General features: G+C 41.8%; 1 protein-coding gene across 18 annotated transcripts in view; it reads left to right on the top strand.

Annotated features, from left to right (window-relative positions):
- Window positions 1-22,601, top strand: part of MAGI1 (membrane associated guanylate kinase, WW and PDZ domain containing 1) — a 635,724-nt gene that overhangs the window by 506,142 nt on the left and 106,981 nt on the right. For all 18 annotated transcript variants that reach the window (XM_059390124.1, XM_059390112.1, XM_059390111.1 and 15 more), the window contains exons 4-5: window positions 13,365-13,571; window positions 21,752-21,953. In XM_059390124.1, coding sequence (XP_059246107.1) covers window positions 13,365-13,571; window positions 21,752-21,953 — 409 coding nt within the window. The remainder of the gene's footprint in view (window positions 1-13,364; window positions 13,572-21,751; window positions 21,954-22,601) is intronic.

Below are 22,601 nucleotides of genomic sequence, written 5' to 3'. Positions count from 1 at the left end.
TATATATATGGTTCTTGAAGCACAATATCTCAAAAGTATGAAATAAGTAATCTCTTTTGTATATCTATCTTTATCTGCCTAATTTCAGATTCTCCTTTCTCTCCATATTACATCCAGTGCCGTGAGTTTTTGCTCACCCTTCTGAAATTTCTTTATGTAAATACAAGGACACCTGTGCCATGCGTGTACATAAACGTGTGTTCTCTGCATGTGCTCTTATTTCTTCCCTATTTTGTAAAAAAGGTAGTATACAATACATGATGTTTGGCACCTTGGTCTTTTAACAGTGTCCTATAGTTCTTTACAGTTTCAGTAATAGAGCACTTGAATTGTTTTGTTTTTTAAATGGCTGTGTAATCTCTTTGTATCAGCATGGCCATGATTTATTTAACTATTTATCCCATTGGATAAAGATTTTTCATATTTCACAACACTACTGTGTTGAATCACAGGCATAAATCATTTCACACAAGTGCAAATAAGTCTATAGGATGAGATCCCCCAGATGGGATAGCAGGGTCAAAGCCAAATGTAGGGAAGAAAGTCAACGTACATTTTCTGAAAACAATATTGTAGCTTGATTGCTCTTTTGAGTGTTATAATTTGAGACAGAAGAGCATAATATACAATTTAGTAGGTCAGATTATTAACTTGGTCAAATTATTGTGTGTACTTCTTTACAGTCTTTTAACATTTGGATTTATTTGGTGATCACAGGGACATTTTCAAGAGGTGATTTGCTTGGTGATCATAAGGACATTTTCAAGTAGTAATTTGTTTTCTTTTTGTTAAAAACAAAATGTACATACAAAGTGGACTATTATTTTTTTTTAATTTTTTATTTTTTATAAACATATATTTTTATCCCCAGGGGTACAGGTCTGTGAATCACCAGGTTTACACACCTCACAGCACTCACCAAAGCCCATACCCTCCCCAATGTCCATAAAAAGTGGACTATTATTTTATTAGGGATATTATAGCTTTGATATGATAATAGCCCTTTCTCCAGGCAGTGGCTAAAGGTTAAGTAATGGTCATGGATTTTAGTTATACTGATTATGGTTTGATATTTTTTGGAGGGGGGCGGGAGGAAGAGCATTATCTTTGTACCTACTGCTCATTTCCAAATTGGGAATATACTCTGGGCTGTGTTTAGATGTTAATCAAATTTCTGATTGTGAATTCAGGAGTATATCCCTTGAGTGCATTGCTAATTATCAATTGTCTCAGTTTCCTTAAAGTGTTGCGATTTGACTGGTGGCTGGGAAACTGGGAGGGGGTCTGAGAAAACCCAGCGCAAGGAAAATTCACTAAAGCCTACAGTGAGGGGAGGGAAGGAGGCTAAGTGGACTCTCCAGGAGCTTCTTCAAGGTTGTCTTGCAAATGCAAATCTAGTTAAAAATTCACGTGGCCCAGAATAGGGCAAATGTGAATCCTCTTTCATTAGCAGAAAGTGAATTGTTCTTATTTGGAATCTGTTATTATGCCCATCTGGGGAGCTTGAATCCCTTAATGTTTAAAAAAAAAAAAAATTGCGTTTTTGGAAAGGTTGAGGGTGAGAGTGGTTGTGCAATGCCAAACAGTATGTGTTGAATTGGAAAAGTGAAGCACGTGGTGTGGACAACTTGTCTGGGAAACAAGGAAGAGAAAGTCATTCTCTCCAGTTGTTTCTATTACAAATGACATGGAGGCGGAGTTACTTTGTTTCCCAATTAATTGTATCACTTGGGCAGAGGTAACTGTTATCACAGAGTTTTCAGATGGATTAGCTGAAGCATTGAGGGACATGTTCAAGGTTGTACCACTGCTTCTGGAATGCTGGAGCCTGGAACCAAACCCAGCTCAGTCTGACTTTCACATCCTCATACTCTTACCGGCAAACCCCAAGGAGAATATCCCGAATGTACCTACAAAGTTGTAGAAATTACTCATCTGTACTTTGACCTAACTTCATGGTAGATAGCAACAGGGAAACGTTTTTCAGAGAGTGTCCAGTCGTCTCGTATAGAACCGTCTTTCTGTGAGCGTTGCTGCGTTGTTTTGGAGTTGAGATTTTCTCATGCCCAGCATTAATAACCCAGTCCGTTTTTCAGCCATTTGATTGTTCTGTGTTTGTCAGCCTTTGACCTTTTAGCTGTATAATTTCCCCACCATATGAAAGAGCTCATACATTTTTGGAACCCACTGAAGTGTATTATGTTGACTTTCATAAGTTTGAAGCAAAATGGAATTTTATGAAATGCCAGATACCGTTCAAGGAATAGGGCTGGCTAGACCTTTAGAGAACTTCCTCTGCCCTTGCCTCCCTTGGACGGGCCCCGACGGCTCTGTCTGTCGGACACTAACAAACGTGCAGGCTGGCCTGACGCCCTGCCTGAGATGGAATTTCAGCCCCTTTGCGGTGGAGCTATGTGCCCTCCAGCAAGTCGCTTAATGCTCTGTGTCTCCCTTTTCCCTTTGCGGAAATGAGGATAATAATAGCGCTTCCTCACAGGTAGGATTAAATGAGACAATAATTGGAAAGAGCTGAGCACAGTGTCTGACCCATGTAAGCTCTCCATCAGCATCAGCTCTTAGATTTACACACACCATGGTCCGAAAGTGCCACCGTGGTGCATCTCCTCCCCCTCCCACTCGACAGTAAACCAGGGCATTTGCCAGTAAAACATCTTTATTTACTTCCCAGGTATTCACTGTCTTTTTTTCCTGTTTGGATTTTTCTCTCTTGCCCTGTCCTGGTTCCAGAGAGGAAAAGACTTTTTTCTTATTTATTTATTTTAGTGGTCCCTCCACCCAATGTGGGTTTCAAACTTATGACCCTGAGGTGAAGAGTTGTGTGCTATTCATGCCACTGGGGCTGCCTGGATGGCTCCAACTGAGCTGACTGAGCCAGCCAGGCACCCCCACAACACGCTTTAATGCAAGCCACTTTGCTCATTTTCAGTAAAAGTAATAAATGTACGTGATGGAATCCTCACTATAGTAAAGAATGTCAACATACTTAAGTCCAAGTTGCTTCCCTTCCTCCCCATTGGGGGCCACGGTGAAGGGGTCTAGTGCAGGGGCTCAGAAACCATACACACACTGGGCATGCACCTATGGACTCCCGATCATTTCCCTCTATTCTTGTCCTTCCTACTTCACGTGTCTTGGAAATCTTTCCACGTCGCCCCATGCAGTTCTATCTTGCTCTTTCAAAATGCTGTGGGGTATCCCATTGTATGCCGACCCGCCCCCTGCAGGTGGACGTGTAGGATGTTACCCCCGCCCCGCCATTTTGGGTACTTTGTGAACATGGCGGCAGTGAGCATCCCTGCACAGATAGCTCACTAGCACTGCTCTGAATAGGACTAGACAGTACGTTCCCGGCAGTACGGGGTTCAAGCAAGCCCGTCTACGCGTACACCGTTCAATTCAACAAGTAGCAATGGAGCATTCGCTTTGCCTCAGGTGTCATTTCGTGGCCTGAGGTGTGATATATGGGACAGAAGACCAAAGCAGCCCTGCCTTTGAAGATGCTGTGCTTTTTAGTTATTTATTTTTGCCAGCACCTGTCTGGCATAAACTATGTGTTGGGTGCTCTTCAAAGTGTGTGATATGCCCCAGCTCACTTAATTACCCAGCAGTCCTGGGAGGTAGGTACAGTTGATTCCTCATTTTACAGAAGAAGAACATGAGGCCCAGAGAGGCCAATTATCTTTTCTAAGTTCACATGGGGAGCCGGGAATAGAGCTGGGTCCAAACCCGGGCTGCCTAGCCCCAGGGTCTGTCCTCTGCAGCCCCTCAGTGTTATGAAGCAAATGGAACAATTTCAAGAGAAGCGATGTGTGTTCCGAGAAGGGAAATAGGGTGCTTCAGAAACATACGGCAAGGGCACAACTTCTCATCTCCCATCAGAGGAGACCCCCTTGTGGAAGGGACAGTTACTGAAGCTTGTCAGAGGACCTCATGGTTTCAAGTGAGAGACTCAGGGACATTGTTTGAGTTTGAAAGTCTGCCCTGGCCTCGAGGCTTGAATCCAGAGAGAGCAAGTGGGATGAACCCGAGAGAAGGTCAGAACGTTGGTCCTAGAGAAGGAGGGACAAAGAGCCATGCCCTGCTTTCTTTAGAACCAGGGCAATGCAACAGAACTTTCTTCAGTAATGGAAATGTTCGGGGTTCTGAGCCACCTGATATGGCGGCCGCTAGCCGCAGGTGGCTATTGTGACTGAGAAACTGAATTTTAGATTTAGTTTAATTTAAACTAATTTAACTTTAAATAGTTACAGGTGTCTGGTGGGTGCTGTGTTTTACAGCACTGCTCTAGAACAAAAGCTTCTGCAGCGAAGGGTGAGCACCTACTCGAGAAGGAGCCTCCCCTCTCACTCAGCTGACTTCAGGGAGCTAAGTGCATGTTTAAGAGTTAAGCTCCTTTAAAAAGGATAATTTCAAATCCTCCCAAAGAGCATGTTACTGCAGAGCAGTGGTGGATCTTCTTTTGTGGATGCATTCAGTGACGTGTAAAATGGCAGACAAGTAGAATAAGGCAACAAAACCTCAGGGCTGGGTAACTGTCCATATGTGTTCAGGGTTTAGAGTTGCAGGGTTCTAGGATTTTAAAGGTGGGAGTGAGGTGGGGTCATTTCCTGTGAAGACAGAACTGAGGTCCTGGGAGAGACTGGTCTAAAGCACTAAAGGGAATTGGGACAAAGCCTGGCCAAAAGCCCATCACCCAAGTCATGTCCCAGGCAGGACCGGGATGCCAGTATTTCCCATTCTGCCTCTTGGAAATGGACACCTCTTTTGTAGACTGTATGCCTGGTTTGTTTCACCAGTTGTTTATTCATTAAAAATGCTGAACAAAACTGGATATGATCATTACCCTCCTAGGTCTTGTAGAGCACAAGACTCAATATTCAAATAATCACAGACATATGTGTACAGTTGTGAGTGCGCTAGGGTCTGTAGCAGAGACTATAGGTTGGGAAGATTTGATCTCTGTGGAGTGGGGAAAAGCTTTTCCTGTAGAAGTAATAATTGGAGTGAGTTCTAATGGTTGAGCTGGAGTTAGATAGGTAGATTTAACACATAAAACAATAGAACATCTAGTTTTGCATTTTCTCTGGCAACCCTAGATGGAGTTAGCTTTGGGCTGTGATGGTGATGGCGGTGGTAATGATGAGTGGACTGAATCTTAAGATATTTATGTGGTTAAAAAGCTGGACTTGGCAATGGATCAGTTATCATAAGAAGGAGTAGAAGATGCACATGACGGCAGTCATCCTAGGATGACTCCTAGTTTCTGTCTTACATAACTGGATAGATGCTGGTACCATTTGCTGAGATAAGAAACTGGAAAAGGGCAGGTTCGGTGGTGGGGCTTGGGAAAGCATGATGGAACTTTCCACGCACTGCCAGTTCTAATACCAAGAGTTGGATTTACTCCAACAGAATCGAGGTCCCACCTGTCTCTCTAAGCAGTCTAACTATTGTCCCTCACAAAGCACAGAAGTTATTAGTGGAGCTCATAACTGAACCAACGCCTCATTCTGTCATTAGATAGATTTGACATCAAGGCCAAGAAAAGAGAAATAACTGTGTCTTTCCTCCTTGGCCCGACTTCCTAATTGTGGCAATGAACAAATTTATTGGATATGGTGCTTAAAATAAATCAGCTGCAGCATCTCTCTTTGCCTTGCTTTGCTTTTGCTTTGCTTTCTTTCTTTCTTTCTTTCTTTTTTTTTTTTTCCCCTTCTTGTTGACATTTTCACTCAGAGAGACAGGTTGCTGCTTCAGCCAGCCCTTGGGACTTCTCTAGGAGAGGGTTTACAAGGGATGAACTATTCAGTGGGCGTGGTTCCAAACATGCCTGTTTTACAAATGCCTCTGGGTAGAAGAGGCTGAGTATACACTTTAGGCATCGCAAAGGTTTTCCCCCAGCATGGAAGTAGGGCGCCAGTGTGACATTTCAAATTGGAGTTATGGGTTGCATATTTCTGCATGTCAATGAGGGAGAGGGATGTCAGCCTTCAATAATGTTATTGTTTTGCTTCCTAGAAGGTCTACCAAAAAGCAGCTGCCAAGAGTATACTTTTTGGGGACACAGAGGTAAAGCAGGGGTGAAGAGAGTTCTTGTTTGTCATTGAGGAGAATGAGACGGTCTGGAGTCCTGTTTTTTGGCAGGCCTTGGAAGCCGTCTGTCGTGATAAGCTCTGTTGGCAAACTCCACCGTGGAATGTTCTCTGTTGATAATGAAAGTAACCAAAGGGAATCTGTGCTGCGATTGGCTGTTCCTCGGCATATGAAGCTGGAGAGGCTGCGATCAGGGTAATTTTGCTCCAGTCCCTGCTTTGAGATCCTTAGAGATTCCTCTGAGTTGACATCATCGATGTTGGGGACAGACAAGTGGGTGTGCAAGTGCCAGTCATCGTTTACATGTTGTGTGAATCTCCTCTTCATCTGAAAATGGGACTACTAATGTCTTTTTTTTTTCCCCATAGGATTATTAATAAAGATGAGAGTAAGTGAATGTATGGGTAGTGACATGACAGGTGCACAGTCAAGATAAATGTTAGTCACGGTTGTGCTTTCAGTATACATTGTGACACCAGTACCCTCTTCTGTGTTTTAGAGCTTATCCTGGCCTCCAACAGTAGGTGGCACTTAAGACTGCTAGGGTTCATTACATGCGAACATTGTTCCCAGGACAATGGTGAAGTACTTTGTATGTAGTATCTGAGTCCATCACTCAAAAAAACCCTGCTAGATGAGTGCTGTTCTTGTCTTTATACCATAAGAACTGAGGCTGTGAAGAGAGAGGTCCCTTACCTTGCTTAGGGTCACAAAGCTATTGAATTATATTACCTTCTTCAGTCTTCTGTGTAAAGCCAGACGGCAGTGTTAAGAACAAACTTCTCATTAGAGGACAGTGGCTTACTGTCCTCCTTTGTGTGCAAATCATGGTTCCGTGGGGTGGAGCAGGTAAGCCAGGGAAGAGTAAAAAGAAAGTGATGGGCGTTTGTAGGAATGATACCATCATGTGCTGAGCAAGCAAGCGGAAAGTGAAATAGCGCGGATCCGAAGTCAGCGAGATGTGATTTTGATGGACTGGGAAGAGGCTGTGGTGAGTCATGCTCTTAAAAAAAAAAGACCAGATCCGCAAGAGAGGTGTGGAGGCGCATCCCGGGCTGGCGTTCCTGTGTGCTGTCCCTACCTTGTGGATTGACTCATTCCCAAAGAATTCCTCATGCCAGCCTGTGCCGGAACTGCCTCAGGCCTGGAAACGTGGTCCACAAGCAGATGTGGTCGCTGCTCTCCTGGTGCTTGTGGTCTGGAGGTAAAGACAGATATTGGCAAACTCAGCTGTGTGATAATTACAGCAAAGGGCATCGGGAAGGAGAGGCACATGGTTTCCCGAGGACACTTCAGGGCAGCTTTGATCTAGTTGGGGGGGTCAGAGGTACAGTCTCTGAGGACAAGCAGGTGGTTGGTGGCATGACCCTGAGGCTAGGCAAAAACAGGTAAGCGGGATGTCTGTGGCCTTCTGGACTCTGTGTACCTCTGCATTTTACACATAGAAAGAGGAAGGCGTTTTTTATCCTTCCACACCCCGAAGAATCAAACCCATTTTTGCGTCCTTGGAGGCTATATTGCCCCATTGAAGACGCATACTATGGATTCCAGCATGTCAGCACTCACTACCGTGCTGTTCTGCTTATTTTCAAAACCATGTTCCGTAGGAAGAAGACAGACAAGTGTCTCTTGCTCCACCCACCTCCCATGTGGAATTACAGACCGGCGTCCAAAGAACCCGAGCACTGTTTACCCTGGACCAGCCAGGTCCAGACCTGACTCTTCAGGCAGGCATTTCTGCCGCTGTTGGCCTCCGCGTTCCTCATCTACTAAAGAGGAATGGTTTTCTGTGACCTGGTTCCCTCTGCTGTCTATGCAAGGGGTGGTCCAGTGCTCCTCGCTGGTGAGTCCTAGCTAGAAATTCAGAATCGTGGGCCCTTTTGCGACCCACTCAACCAGAGTCTCCATTGCAATTAAACTTTATGGTTTGCATGACATTTAAGAAAACTGACATAGGCCACACAGAACATTTGTGAAGATCACGTTTTAGTCCCCTCTTTACATCTTATTTCTACTGTCTAGCATGGTGCCTGCCCCCCCCCCCCCCCCGCCCCGCGCCAAAAAAAAAAGTTCTCTTTAGGGAAATGAATGAATACTAAACTTGTACAAAGTGAGAGGTCATATAGATTTGATTCATTCTGGCTTAAAACTCAGGGTTACGGTCCTCCTTAAATATTTTATCAAGCTCTAAAAATTGATTTGCTGTCCCCATTAATTTTTAAATGCATGTCAGAAAATATTTTCTTAGGCTTGGTCATGGCCAAAGATTGTGCCTGTTAATTAAGGCCAGCAGCAGCTTCCTCTTCTGTCTTCCCTTGCCCTCTCCTCCCTTCCCAGCCACCATCCGTGTTAAGTTTTATTGTAGAGCCGGTTTTGAAAATAGCTGTAGAGACACATGCATTCCCATTTGGGAGCGAGCCCGGCCACCTCAGGAAGTGTGTGTTGGCTAATGTGGAGACTATAGGACAGTCGGGCTCGTGTCTCCCAGAAGCTGTGAAGCCTGCTAGGTGGTAACCCAAATTAATTTTTTAATCACTTATAATTCTTCATATGATTTTTCTTTAATAGCAATACGTGCCGCGCGTATTCCTCACAGGGAGTCTCTTGCCTGTACCATCTGTAAGTTTGCGGTCTACCGTGACTAGGTGTGGCCCAGTGCTGACCAGCGTGGAGACTTGATGAGTCGTGTGGGACCTGCCCAGGGCCAGGCAGCTAGACTTGGAAAGTAAAGAGGGCGGATCGAGGCAGTGGAACCCGTGGTGACTGGCCGATGGCAAGTGCACCACCCATCTTGCCCATCCCATGGTGAAGGCAACATGGGATTTTGGCATAACCCCACCCACCACAAGTCCGGAGACCAAAACCACATTCACCCAGAATCACATCACTAAGACCAATCCGTGACTTACCAAAGCTGTTTTGAAGTTTTAGGTTTTCTCCCCTCCCTGCTGTGCCCCAGTCCCTTTGTACACCCATGGTTTCACATTGCATCAGCCTTCGGGAGGCTGTTCTTGACTGGGGCCAAGATGTTGACCTGGCAAGGACAGGGACGCACCCAGGTAAGAGAACAGCTTCTCTGCAGAAATCCTTAATGCAACTAGTGTGTTCCAGGTGAATTGGCCATGATCACACACTTGTCATCAACATTGCCTGGAATGGACAGAATCCAAGGAACCAGAGCTTATGCTTTGTTGTGTAGCACTTCTCAGTATATCCAGATTTTAATCAGAAACAATCCATTTTTGGGGTGCTTTGGTGGCTCAGTGGGTTAAGCACCTGCCTTCGGCTCAGGTCATGATCCCAAGGTCCTGGGATCGAGCCCTGTATTGGGCTCTCTGCTCAGCGGGGAGTCTGCTTCTCCCTCTCCCTCTGCCTCTTGCTCTACCTGCTTGTGCTCTCTCTGTCAAATAAATAAAGTCTTTTAAATTAAAAAAAGAAACAACCTCCATTTTTATGTTAGGGAGTAATTCAAATGATTTTTTAGAATACATGGGGGAAAAATGTATCTGTGAAGGAAAGTTGAACTCCCTGTAGTTAGAGAACTCCTGGAAATAAGCTTTTCTGTAACATTTGTAGGCAATATGGGTAATAAGAAATGCTGGAGGGATTTAAGTAATTGCACCGTTTCCCATTTATAACCCCTTATAGTTTACACGGTACCTTTGAGAAAGTTAAATAATTTGATATTCATAATAATCCTGGGGTCACTTAGGCTGTCATTTCTGTCTCACAGAGGGTGTATTAGACTGAGGGTTAAAACCTTGCCCAAGGCTCTTTCATCATTGGCAGGTTCTTTTGCTTGTTCCTTTACAAGAGTAAAGGAAGAGTATTGAGTTATCTTGTGGCAGGCACCTGAGACACAATGCCTTGTTAATCCTTCCAACACGGTGGAATGAGCTCCTTTGAGAGATTTGAAACAAGCTGTGAACATTAAGGAGCAGTCCTCAAGGCTCGGTGTAGTAGCAGACTTTGGTGTAGGTTAGAGGCTTTCAGTGGACCATCTCCTTTTATCCTCCAAACAGGTGCTCTAGATAGAAAGGAGGTATTCAGGAGAAGGAGGGGGAAAATGAACAGGTGGGGAATCAAAGCGGGAGACAAACCATGAGAAACTCTGGACTCTGGGAAACTGAGGGTTTCAGAGGACATGGGGTGGGGGGAATGGGTTAGATTGGTGATGGGTATTAGAGAGGGCACGTATTGCATGGAGCATGGGGTGTTGTACGCAAGCAATGAAGCATGGAACACTACATCAAAAAGTAATGAAGTACTGTATGGTGACTAATGTAACATAATAAAAAAAATGAAAATGCTGAATTTTTAAAAAATGAATTATTCTTAGAATGCCAGTTTTACAGAAGAGAACAAAGAGGGCTTTTTGTTTGTCTCTTTAATGGTTAAATGCCTAGAATCGCAGAGCCAGTTAGGATTCGGTAGCCTAAACTGTCTCTTTTCCGCTTTGGTGTGCTAGATACCGCTCATGTCCACACCTTAGGTTAACCTGAATGACATTCCTCACGCAATAGTGTGTCTTTGACAATAGCCATTGTGAATGGTCAGCCAAAGAATAGGTACTTTTTGGGGGGGTCTGCCATCTTAAACTAATTTTCAGGAATAGGAAATAACTATGAATAAGTGGGCTCTTTGGGGGAGTTTATAACTTCATTGAGAAATCTGTTAATCATTTATTAAGAAAGATTCTGAACTTGAAAACTGAGGAAAATCCACACATATTTGTCAAATTTGGGTAGAACTTTTGTTTTCCAAACATTTATTTTTGTCAAAAACTGAGGGTATCTAAGTTTTCATTGATTTTTCAAGTGAGAATAGTTTCCTGATTGTTGCTTTGGCTTCATGGCACTGAAAGTGAGTGATTATGTTTGTAAAATTGTAATTATAAAATTATGAATAAAGGGGCCCATCCTTTGGTCCCATATTTCAGTGGAGGAGTCTTCACATAGACACTGGGACTTGTTTACTTCCAACTCAAAAATACACATGATACTTTGGTAGATTAGTGATCAGAAGGAGTTAGAATTAAATTCATTGGAGTTTGTCTTTCCTTTTTTTCCCTCCCATGTAAAGATATTTTTTAAATAGTTAGCTGTTTTACTTACTTAACCACATTAATAGTCTTCAGTTCACGAAAAGGTCAACACTGTGGCCTCCTTTCAACTTCAGCAAAGATATGGGATGTCCTTAGATGTAAACTCTATAGAAATGCAAGAAGTTAAAAAAAAAAAAAAGAAAGAAAGAAGTTGGGGCGCCTGGGTGGCTCAATGGGTTGGGTCTCTGCCTTAGGCTCAGGTCGTGATCCCAGGGTCCTAGAATTGAGCCCTGCATCGAGCTCTCTGCTCAGCTCTCTGCCTACTTGTGATCTCTGTCAAATAAATAAATAAAATCTTTAAAAAAAAAAAAAAGAAAGAAATGCAAGAAGAGTCTTGGTTCATATGTGTGCTCCTTAATTCTTCCTTGCAACACATGTTAGCCTCTAAAAACATACATGGGATGCCTTTCTCCAAGTTGGTTGTATTCATCACCTGTACCTTTAAGTTAGAAACCTGACAGATGTTTTGAAGAAATTGATACCATCATCTTTTGTGAAAAGAACTGATAATTGAGTTGAGCATAAGCCTCCACATTGTGTTTTGTAGGTTTCATTCTGGTGTCCTTCAAATCAAACATGGTACCCATTAGTCTACAGCATGTTTTAACAGGTGTGGTTAGTTTTTCCTGCTGACACACACGGTCACACCACTGTCAAAGAAAGTGGGTGTGCATATTCATAAGTGATGGTTCACAATATTTTAAAGAAATAATAGTAATAAAAATAAATTTTAATTATAAAACAAAGGCTCAGTAGAAGCCAGCTCTTGAATACCCGTGTGTTTCATTCAGAGCAACATGTTACTGTCTCCTTTTGCTTTTGTGCTTGTGTTATATAGTGTATTTTATGTAATCATGTACTGAGGTTAGACAGTGGGGGGAGTCCTTGGGAAGAAGCAGTGTGCAAGATTTGATATTATGTATAAATTCTACTTTAGTAAGCAAAGAATTACAAACATTGCTTAGGATTTATTGAAGGACTCTGTGTCATTTATCTTTCTGACCTTCCTTTAGAAGATGTGTGCTGGTGAGTGGATTAGTGGCATTCTAGTGCTGATTTTTTTGTCATATAGTCACTTCATATTATTGATTATAAGCTTATTTTTCAAACTTTGGCTGTTCATGAATCACCTTTATGGCTTTGTCCATATCTGAACATACTATCTATTACTTACTTGAAATATTCTTTAAAATAACATTTTTATCTTAAGTTTTCAAAAAGAAACTCTAATCACTGCCATTACTATTCTTATTCAATTAATTACCTTTTCTTATATATAGTTGCCTTTTAAAATAAAAAAATCACTTTAAAAATATTGCTTTTTCTCTTTAATTTTAAAAGTAAACTTTATTGTAACTACTATAACTTAGTAGAGCTAGATTTTTTCTTTTGGCCCACATTAAAAATATAAACACTTATTAAAATAATAAAATGTAAAAATCCCTCCAGGTACTGCTCAGAATCACTTAACGCACTGAGTCAAATGTTGGGAAAAGTGCCTAAAAGTGCAATGGACATTTCCTAAAACAGTGGCCACCATGCCACCATTGACACAGTTTTCTGTTAAAACTTGGCAAGGGTTTACTCCCACCCCACATGACCCTGAGAGTCAAGCCTGCCATTCAGCTAAAGACGTGCCACGTGGTGTTCACCATCCTCCTTTTTATATAGTGCTCTGGTTCCCTCTTAAGGAGTCCCCTTATTAAGGGAAAGTGACCTTGACTTTGTAGGCGTGTAAGGGTGCTGGCCATAATGAATTTTTTATTTTCTCTGAAGCGAACTCTAAATTGGATTCAGCATTATGCTGGTGCATATATATAAAAAGGTGACCAATTGAATTTCAAATGTAATGAGGATGAAGTTTTGGTATTCAGTACAGCTGGCTTTGTTTTTAGCCCTAGTAGTAGGTTTTTTGCAATGAAATAATGCAGTTTTCCTCCTGACTTCGGAAATCATCATGTCTAGCTGGGTAGGAACAACATCTCTTGTGACCTATTCCAGAAATGAAATACAGTGTGTTCTGGTTTTCTAGTTTAAAAAAAAATTTTTTTTTAATGTACTGAGAGATTCAGATGTAAAGTCTTAAAAAAAAAAAAACACAAAGTATTCTTTCTAAAACATGCAAATGTGTCTCTCCATCACCTAGGAAACTATTATGGGACACCCAAACCTCCTAGCCAGCCAGTCAGTGGGAAAGTGATCACGACGGATGCCTTGCAAAGCCTTCAGTCTGGCTCCAAGCAGTCAACCCCAAAGCGAACCAAGTCCTACAATGATATGCAAAATGCTGGCATAGTCCATGCGGAGAACGAGGAGGAGGATGATGTTCCTGAAATGAACAGTAGCTTTACAGGTAAAGACCAGACTACCTTCCCCTTCAATGGATTTGGGGGAAGGGGTGGTGCGAGGCTTTGGTGGAGAGCGAAGAGAAGGGGTCTGTTCTCAAGAACCACTTGGAAGGGTTGACGAAATTCGAACTGACCATGCAAGGCTTGGGGAAGAGGTGCTATTTTCCCTGATCTATTTTTCATGCTTCTTTGCAGGATTATTTTAACTTCACCCACATATCTTAAAGGGGCTAGAGGGAAATGTCTGTAGAAGGGAATCAAGAATAATCAGCATTGTTTCCTTCTCTTCAAAACGATATTTTAAGGATATTTGTATTTTGTTCATTTATTTCTTGGCCTTGACACTGCTCCATAATTATGCCTGATGACCTATAAAGGGAAATATGAGAATTTGTTTAACAGTTCAGTATCTGTTGATGTCATATGGAAGGCTAGCAGCATCCTTTTGTCTCCTACCTTTGTAAATAGAGATTGTAATTGAACTATATACTGTGTTCAGTTACCTGGTGCAGTTTTTTGCCCCCAAATGGAGAAAGATGGAAAAATAATAAATACTTGATTATATCTGACATATGCATTCTATGTTACAGAGCATATATTGCTCATTGCATTATACATTTAAATATACATTCAGGACCATCTGCCCCCAAGCTTAGGTATGCTGTGTTTTATGAGGGGATCTTCAAGGACAATGCCTCTGGGTAAGACAGTTGCAGACTGTGTCTTGCACAGTTCTTAGGGGCACCATTCACAGAGGTTACGATGTATATTTCCTGAGTTAGTGTAGTGACCCAGAACTGTTCAAAAATATTTTTCGCTTTATGGGGGTCTGACCTTAGGTTGTAACTCAAGGTGTCGCAACTGTACCAGACATTTGTCAATCCAGTTTGTAATATGGTGACTTTGACGAAAGCTTGTTTCTCCTGTTTTTCTTCTGCTTAACTAATTTCTTCAATATTTTAGAGTATCGCTATGGAGAAGTTATCTATTTGCAGCATATGAGATCTAACCCTCTCCTAGTAACCTTTCCTGACATCACCACACTTCAGTAATTACTTGATTAGACTCAATTCCAATAAAGGGGAAATTAATTAAAGTCTGTATTGCGTTAGCAAAGCTAATAGGATATTTAGGAAAATGCTTGTATTAGCCAAATAGTTTCTAGAGCCTGCATAGACCTCTTCTGAAGTTTTCTAAGTCATTAAGTCAGAAGCCTAAAATTCTTCAAGATGACAATTAAGATAATTTCTGATGGTTTTGTTGTCCTAACAGTAACCACTCCTTCTGCAAGAGGCATTGAATAAAGAAGCGGAGACCTACTTTGTTATTCTAACTTGTTGGTTCTTTAGTTTTCTTATTATAAATGTACTATCTGACTTCTATCACATGTGAAATGGTTAAGGTTAAATCATAACTAACTTCCCCCTTACAGCTCCCAAGAACTGGATTCAAAAAAAATTTCCGGGGCGCCTGGGTGGCTCAGTGAGTTAAGCCGCTGCCTTCGGCTCGGGTCATGATCTCGGGGTCCTGGGATCGAGTCCCGCATCGGGCTCTCTGCTCAGCAGGGAGCCTGCTTCCTCCTCTCTCTCTCTGCCTGCCTCTCTGCCTACTGGTGATCTCTGTCTGTCAAATAAATAAATAAATCTTTAAAAAAAAAAAAATTTCCATTTTCCAATTAGAATGGTTAGGCCAGGGGCTAACCTATAGTTGTAATAGCTAGGAGAAATTTACAATCTTTTGCATATGCATTTATTGAAATCAGCTCATTTCAATTACTTAGAAATACTTGATTCGTGTATAATAGTCCTTGCTGATAGGAAAACAGATTATGAAAAAAAAGTTAATATTTCTTTAAAAAAGTAGCTAACATTATAATGTCTTGATCTTTCACCAAATAAGGATAGTAAATCATAATATAACCCAAAACATAGTTGTGGGCACAGAAATAAGATTTTCAGAGTGATGTGCACAGGAATCATTCTGCCATGTGGACTGGATGGTCCCCAGGAAATGTGTGTGCCCTTATTTCTTCTCTATTTATTAAGTAGGTTTCTGGCTATGAAGCAGGAATAAAGTAGGAGTTGTTGACTATAGGTTTTAATGCTCTTCCTGGTACTAGCTACTATAAATCTTGGTCTCTAAAGGCTACACCTCAGGTATTCTGACCCCACTGAATACTCCCTAGAAATTCTGGCATCGAAGAAAAACTTTGGGGCTCAATTTGTCAATTGCCGAAACCAGTCTGATCATTCCTTCCGCACACCCCCACACAAAAGCCAGGTGGCACCTTATTGTCTTCCTCAGCCTCCTGTCCTTAACACCAAGAAAGTCAGTAGGATGCAGAGAGAAATGATCTTCAGATATACGTGTGATGGGCATCCTCAGTATGTTGAGTAAATGCCTTCTCATTTACCATGCTACCACTCTGACAGCTGACAACCTGTCATACCCTAACTCATATAAATTCTTTCAGATAATTGACACTACCCAGTCTATGATATGTGTATCAAAGTAGCTGTGTCAAAGCATTTTTGCTCTCTGAACCGCTTGAAGTAGCAATTCACGAGCCTCTTGGAGCATAGAGTGACAGTAATATAATGAGGTCTTGGCTCCTGGTTGGGAGAGTTATGATAAAGAAATGAGTTTCATATACAAATAGAGAAACACAGTGGAGGTATTAAAAATATTTACTGGGATATTTTTAATTAACATGCTATTGCTGCTCTCTTAACTGACTTCTGCTTTGGGTCTTTGGAAGGAGGCATGAAATGTCTAAATAATATGGGGCATGTCTGTAGGCAAAAGAGGAGGAGACTTGTGGCCAAAAGCCTCCTGGGGAGGTGGCCGCAATCCCTTCCTCTTGTCAGTGACTGAGGCAAGAGCTGAACAACGAGGAACCCATTCCAGATACTACCCCCAGATACTTCCAGAACTGACTGTTGAGCATGAAGCAATAGGCCAGTCTTCTACACAGTGTGCCTCAATTATGGACCTACATGAGTCCTTGAGAATGAACACTCTTTATGTGTGCTTCCTGAAGGTAGAGTTATATTGCTGACCAAAGCACACAGTTGCTTAACGCTAAATAAAAGCATTTGTATAAGGACCTTGTTTAGACAGCTTAGAAAATCTGTACCAAACCACCACAGCTAAAAAGTAGATGGTTCGTCCACTAACCCCCTCCAGGAGACATCAAAGGTTATTTAATTGTGTTCCGAGGCTTTATTTTCCTCCCAGCAGCCCCCCTGTTATTGAACATGAGGTTGCTGACGCTTCTCTTCCATTAGTAGGCAATGATAAAACATTGCTTTGGAATGTCAAGAGATGATATTATTTTAGGAGCTAATGTTTCTCAGGGCTATGTGGCAGGCACTTTGCTAAGCTTTTTACACATATATGAGGGAGGTCTAATAGCTTGTCCAAGATCACAAAGCCAGTGACTGTCAAAGCTGTCATTTCAACCCCAAAATTTGACTTCAGAGCCTGCATGCTCATCCGGTGTGCTCTGTGTGTTTTAAATCAAGTTTATTAGCTCTGTACATCGTCAGAGATGGCACCTACTGCTAAAAGTTGGGGGCATGTGATACACGCTCCAGAAATGTATGTCTGACATGAGTCACCTTCACAAGGCCCCAAGTATGCATATGTGTATTTAATATTTGGAAACGTCTTACTTATTATACATGAAAAAGTTATTTATGTTCTTTTATGGTTTATAAGTCATTTTCACACGTATCCCCCAAACCACCTGGAAATGTTGAGAGCTTAGCAACCTAGGCATTACCTTCCACATTTTGTAGACGGGAACACTGAGGAACAGGGCACGCCCCCCACTAGACAGCAGGAGAACCAGGCTTCCTGATTCCCCATCCAGCCTGTGTTCCAGTCATCCCTTTCCCCTATCCTGTTTGGATCCACTGGCAACCTTTTGTCAGAGAGTGATAGCAGCGCTCCTCCATGTTTGGTAGATCAAATGAAAGATTTTCTTAAAATCAGAGCACATGTCAAAGTCAAAGCCATGAGTAGGACGATGAATTCGTAAGTCTGCACTTTGTCGCCGGTTCTCCCATTGTTGGACTTTTCATTTTCTTTGAGAGAATGAGGTTGTTTAAGGCTCTGTTGAACTGGAAAGAAGACACAGAAAGCCAAACATGTCAAACTGTTTACATTAAATATCTATAGCTTTATTTTGGTTAATCAGTTAGATAGGAAGAATCCTTGGGCAGTGTATACACATAGCAAATCGTTACAATGTATCCTTTAAATATCGTACAGTTCTGTCAGTTGTACCTCAGTGAAGCTAAAAAAAAAAAAATCTTTCAATAAAAAAATCTATATTTAAGGGGCATCTGGGTGGCTCAGTGGGTTAAACCTCTGCCTTCGGTTCACGGTTCAGGTCATGATCTCACAGTCCTGGGATCGAACCCTGCATCAGGCTCTCTACTCAGAAGGGAGCCTGTTTCCCTCTCTCTGTGCCTGCCTCTCCACCTACTTGTGATCTCTCTCTCTCTCATTGTCAAATAAATAAATAAAATCTTTTAAAATATATTTACGTCAATCATACCTCAAGCATTTTTTAAGACATGAAAAATATATAAAATAAAAAAAAATTGGATAATTTTCATTTTTCCTTAGGAAATTACAGTTACTTAGATATTTTACCATTATGCTAATATTCCTTTCCCATAGTTGAGGTTTTGGAACACTAGCAGGGATTTCTTTCTTTCTTTCTTTCTTTTTAACATAAATTATATATACTTATTGTTAAGCTGAACCATCTCCTATTTAGGTCCCACCTATTGCCACAACTCTTTCCCTCTTATATCCAGTTTCTATTAAAATGGGTTAATTGGGGCCTCTGGGTGGCTCAGTCGGCTAAGCCTCTGCCTTCGGCTCGGGTCTTGATCTCTGGGATCAAGCCCCACATCGGGCTCCCTGTACAGTGGAGAGCCTACTTATCTCTCTTTCTTCCTCTGCTGCTCCCCCTACTTTTGTTCTCTCTCTGTGTCAAATAAATAAATAAAATCTTTCTTAAAAATAAAATGGGTTAATTAAAATTCTTAGGTAAAATTATTGAATGTCATTCATTGTCCTGGTACTTCTCTAGCTCTTAAAGATTGGGTGAAAAGATGATCACTGGCTCTGGTACATTTGCATTTCCGGAAGCAGGTCCCAGTCCCGAGCACCCAAGATGCCCACACCGAGTGCCAGGCACATTGGCAAGCATTTTGTGTGTCCTCAGTCCTTTAGTTCTCATGGCTTATGCGTCATTTCCATTTTACAGATGAGGAAACAGATGCTCAGAAATGTAATTTGTTCCGAGGTCACACAGCTAAAACAGGCAGATCTCTGACTTGGTCTGTTGTCTGATGTCACATCTGTTTTTTTCCTGCCAGTTTCCTGAGGGCCAGATCTGACCTGGAGACAAAGGTTAGGATTAGGATTAGGATTATTAGGATTAATAATGTTGATGAAGAAACTGATGATGGGGACAGCTAACAAATCCTGTTAACTGTGTACGAGATGTTGTCCTAAGTGCTTTACTCATGCAGTCTCCCCACAATCCTGTGGGCTTGCTGTGGTTATCCCCATTTTATAGATGAGGAAACCAAGGCATATAGAGGTTAATTAAGTGTGTTGCCCACATTAATAACAGGTGAGGCCAGGATTCAAAGTCAGATAGTCTGGCTCTTAAGTTAATGCTTATAACTAATTTCTCTCTCTCTCTCTCTCCCTCTCTCTCTTTTTTATTTTATTTTATTTTTTTGGACATGCCATATTGCCTTTTGTTTGTTTGTTTTTAAGGAATTGTGATAGAAATATTAGGAGTTTTTGCATAAAAATAGACATTCCTACTTTCTCCTGAACAATTAGAGATCTGGGGAGCTGGGTGGCTCAGTCAATTAAGCAGCTGCCTTCAGCTCAGGTCATGATCCCAGGGTCCTGGGTTTGAGTCCTGCATCAGGCTCCCTGCCCAGTGGCAAGCCTGCTTCCCCTCTCCCTCTGCCTGATGGTCCCTTTGCTTGTGTTCTCTCTCTCTCTCTCTCTCTCTCTCTCTGTCAAATAAATAAATAAAAATCTTAAAAAAGAAAAAGAAAAAATCAGAGATCCAGAAACACTGAATCCACTTTTCCTCAGGATGCTGATTACCTGGCACTGAGTTCCCTGCTCTGCTCAGACAGGTTGCACTCTCTCTAGTGCTTCCTCCAGACCTACCATTTGTGCCTCTGTCCTGGCACTGTGGATGCAGGCATTTGCTCCGTACTCTGGCAGGAGGACAAAATCCCTCCTAGAAGCTGAAGGTTCTAGTGATTCTTTTGAGAATTCGTTACCTCCATCCTCCAAGTATATTCTCATACCTGGGTGCTTTCAACATGCACGTTTTGGAACCTTCTCCCAAACCTGTTCTCTGTCGTAGGGAGTCTGAATCTGCATGTTAGCATCTCTCCAGGTGATCGTTACAGCCACTGACTGGTGAGGAGTGTACATTCTAAAAACATCAGAAATGAATATATGTTGGCTCCTAGAGAACTACAGGCGACTCTTCTGGATCTTGCCAAGTTTGGAATTTATTTTTTTTTAATTGATCAGAAATTTCAAAATATTTCTTCCATGTTGGCCTAATTTCCTTTTTCTGCTTCAGAATTCTAATTGCTTTCTTAATCTGCAGTCACAGCTACAAATTGTTTTAAGCAAGCAAACACATTGGTTTAAGCAAGAATTTAGGGGATCAAGCAGTTGAAGAGGCCAGGAGTACATGGAATCGGTGGCTCAATTAGGGCCATTTGGTGACTTTCTCTATCTTTCCTTTCTGCCTTTCCTCTATGTAGGCTTAATTCTAAGTCAGGTCTTGCCAAGCTGTGTCCAGATAGCCACCAGCACTTACAGTGTGAGAATCACCTTAAGAATAATCCCAGCAAACACTTCTACGCCTGGCATTCACAGGTTTGCTTTGGATCATGTGCCCAATACTGTCACAAAGGCAAGAGTGATAATGTGACTTAGAACCAGCACATGACCTAGGAGTTGGTTTAAGTCAGTCCACACCTAGACCACCATGACCTTGAATGGATAGATTTCCAAAGGGAGGTCTGAGAAGGGTTTCTAAGAAGAGATGGGAGAGATGCAGGGCAGCCTCTTCGATGGTGTGTATCTTTGGTGGAGATGCTTGTTTAAGAAGCTCGACATGTTCTCCATCCAAATGCTGAATTACCTTCATTCTCATGTGCATCATTGGGCGCTACTCATCAGAGAAAGATTGGAAAGCAGCCTTTTATTATTCCTCGGTCTGCTTTCAGGATTCAGAAATGTCTACTGGAGAATTACTGTGGGAGATAGAAAATAACTACAACCCCTGATTATTATGTTTTAAAGCCACATGGAGAATGATGTTTAATATTCTTGGCCTCTATAAAAATTCAGCCAGAATGTCAACAGTGCCGTTTGTGGATACTTGGATGACATCGCCTCGTGATGTTTCCAGTTAATAAGAAGGCAAGGAGATTCATGTACTTAGAGTCTTCTTTTAAGACCCAAGTCAGATTAGTCCACCCACATGATCCTGTTCTGGGGGGAACTGTCGTGGTTTTCACAGGAACATTCCCGTCACTTTTCCAAAAGAGGCTCAAATCTGACTCACTGGTATAGCTGTGTCTATAGTCTAAAGTTTTATATACTTTCCAGTTTGATGTGTCAGTCTTTGATCTTTGCCACTGTCTACCAGGAATATTTTAAATAATCGATACAAAAATGGTTAGGATGCCATCGACGCTGTGTTTTCAGCATGGACTTTGTTCTTGCCCTCCAACGCCCGCTGGGTCATGAAACCACATGGAACCTAAGAGCAGGAGTATGGCTCCGTCTGTGTTTCAATGGCCTTATTAGTATAAGAGACTCAAGGTTTTGAGTCATGAATTTGTTTCTTCTTTGGCATGTCTAAGATTTTGAGCAATGCATTATTTGAGCAGATCTTTCTCTTCAGGTATAATAAATGTGGTATGTCATTTTGATATTTTCTCTGGAAAGAACTTCCAACTACATAAAATGGAGTAGAGTTGATGGCCAGCAATTAGGAAAGAGTGAGGGCTTTTAAGGATATAGATGTGGACAGTAGTGAACTCCCCGGTTTGGGATATGATTGATGAATTTTTTTTTTCCTTCTCTCCATCTCTGTGTGATTTCACAGCCGATTCTGGTGACCAAGAAGAGCACACTCTCCAAGAAACAGCACTACCGCCTGTGAATAGTGGCATCGTTGCTGTTCCCATCACGGACGCTTCTCAGAAGTTCCCTCAATACCTACCTCTTTGTGCAGAGGATAATTTAGGTCCTCTACCTGAGAACTGGGAGATGGCCTACACCGAAAATGGAGAAGTCTATTTTATAGAGTAAAGTATACCGTTCCTCCTCCCTGAAGTTCTCTTCCTTTCTCTCATTCCCCTTCCTTCCCATCGCTAGTGGCTGTGCTGGTCAATGACATCTAAAAAGACTGGTCACAGGCTCATGGTAGGCTTTTACACAATTTAGCCAGCTTTGTCGAGAAAAACGATTAGCAGAGCATCCTGATCCTTGAGTCTGAGGACCTTGAAGCAGAATAAGGTTCATAATTTCCCTAAAGAGTGGGATGCCACATTTGGTATATATATATATATAATGGCATAGCATATAAAACCTTAAAAGAAAAAAAAAAAAAGGAATATATTGAGCCATGAAGAAGAGGTAAATCCTCTGCTTATTTTTTCTTGTTTGGGTTCTAGGGTTGTCTTGTTTCGTTTTGTTTTGTTTTCCTTTTGGTTATGTTTTAGGAGTTCTTCATACATTCTGGATACAATTCCTGTATCATCTTGGTGGTTTGTGAACATTCTCCCCATGCCTAAGTTTTCTTTTCGTTGTCTTGACTGTGTCTTTTGAAGAGCCCAAAGTTCTTAATTTTGAGGAAGTCTGATTTATCAGTGTTTTTCCTCTGTGGGCTTTGTTTTTTTAGTGTGCTGGCTGAGAAATTTTTGCTTAAATCAAAGTGATACAGCTGTCATTTT

Source organism: Mustela nigripes, chromosome 2, assembly GCF_022355385.1.
Source record: "Mustela nigripes isolate SB6536 chromosome 2, MUSNIG.SB6536, whole genome shotgun sequence".
Classification (NCBI taxonomy): Eukaryota; Metazoa; Chordata; class Mammalia; order Carnivora; family Mustelidae; genus Mustela; species Mustela nigripes.
Note: the sequence above shows the minus strand (reverse complement) of the source record. Positions and strands in the feature narration are given on the sequence as shown.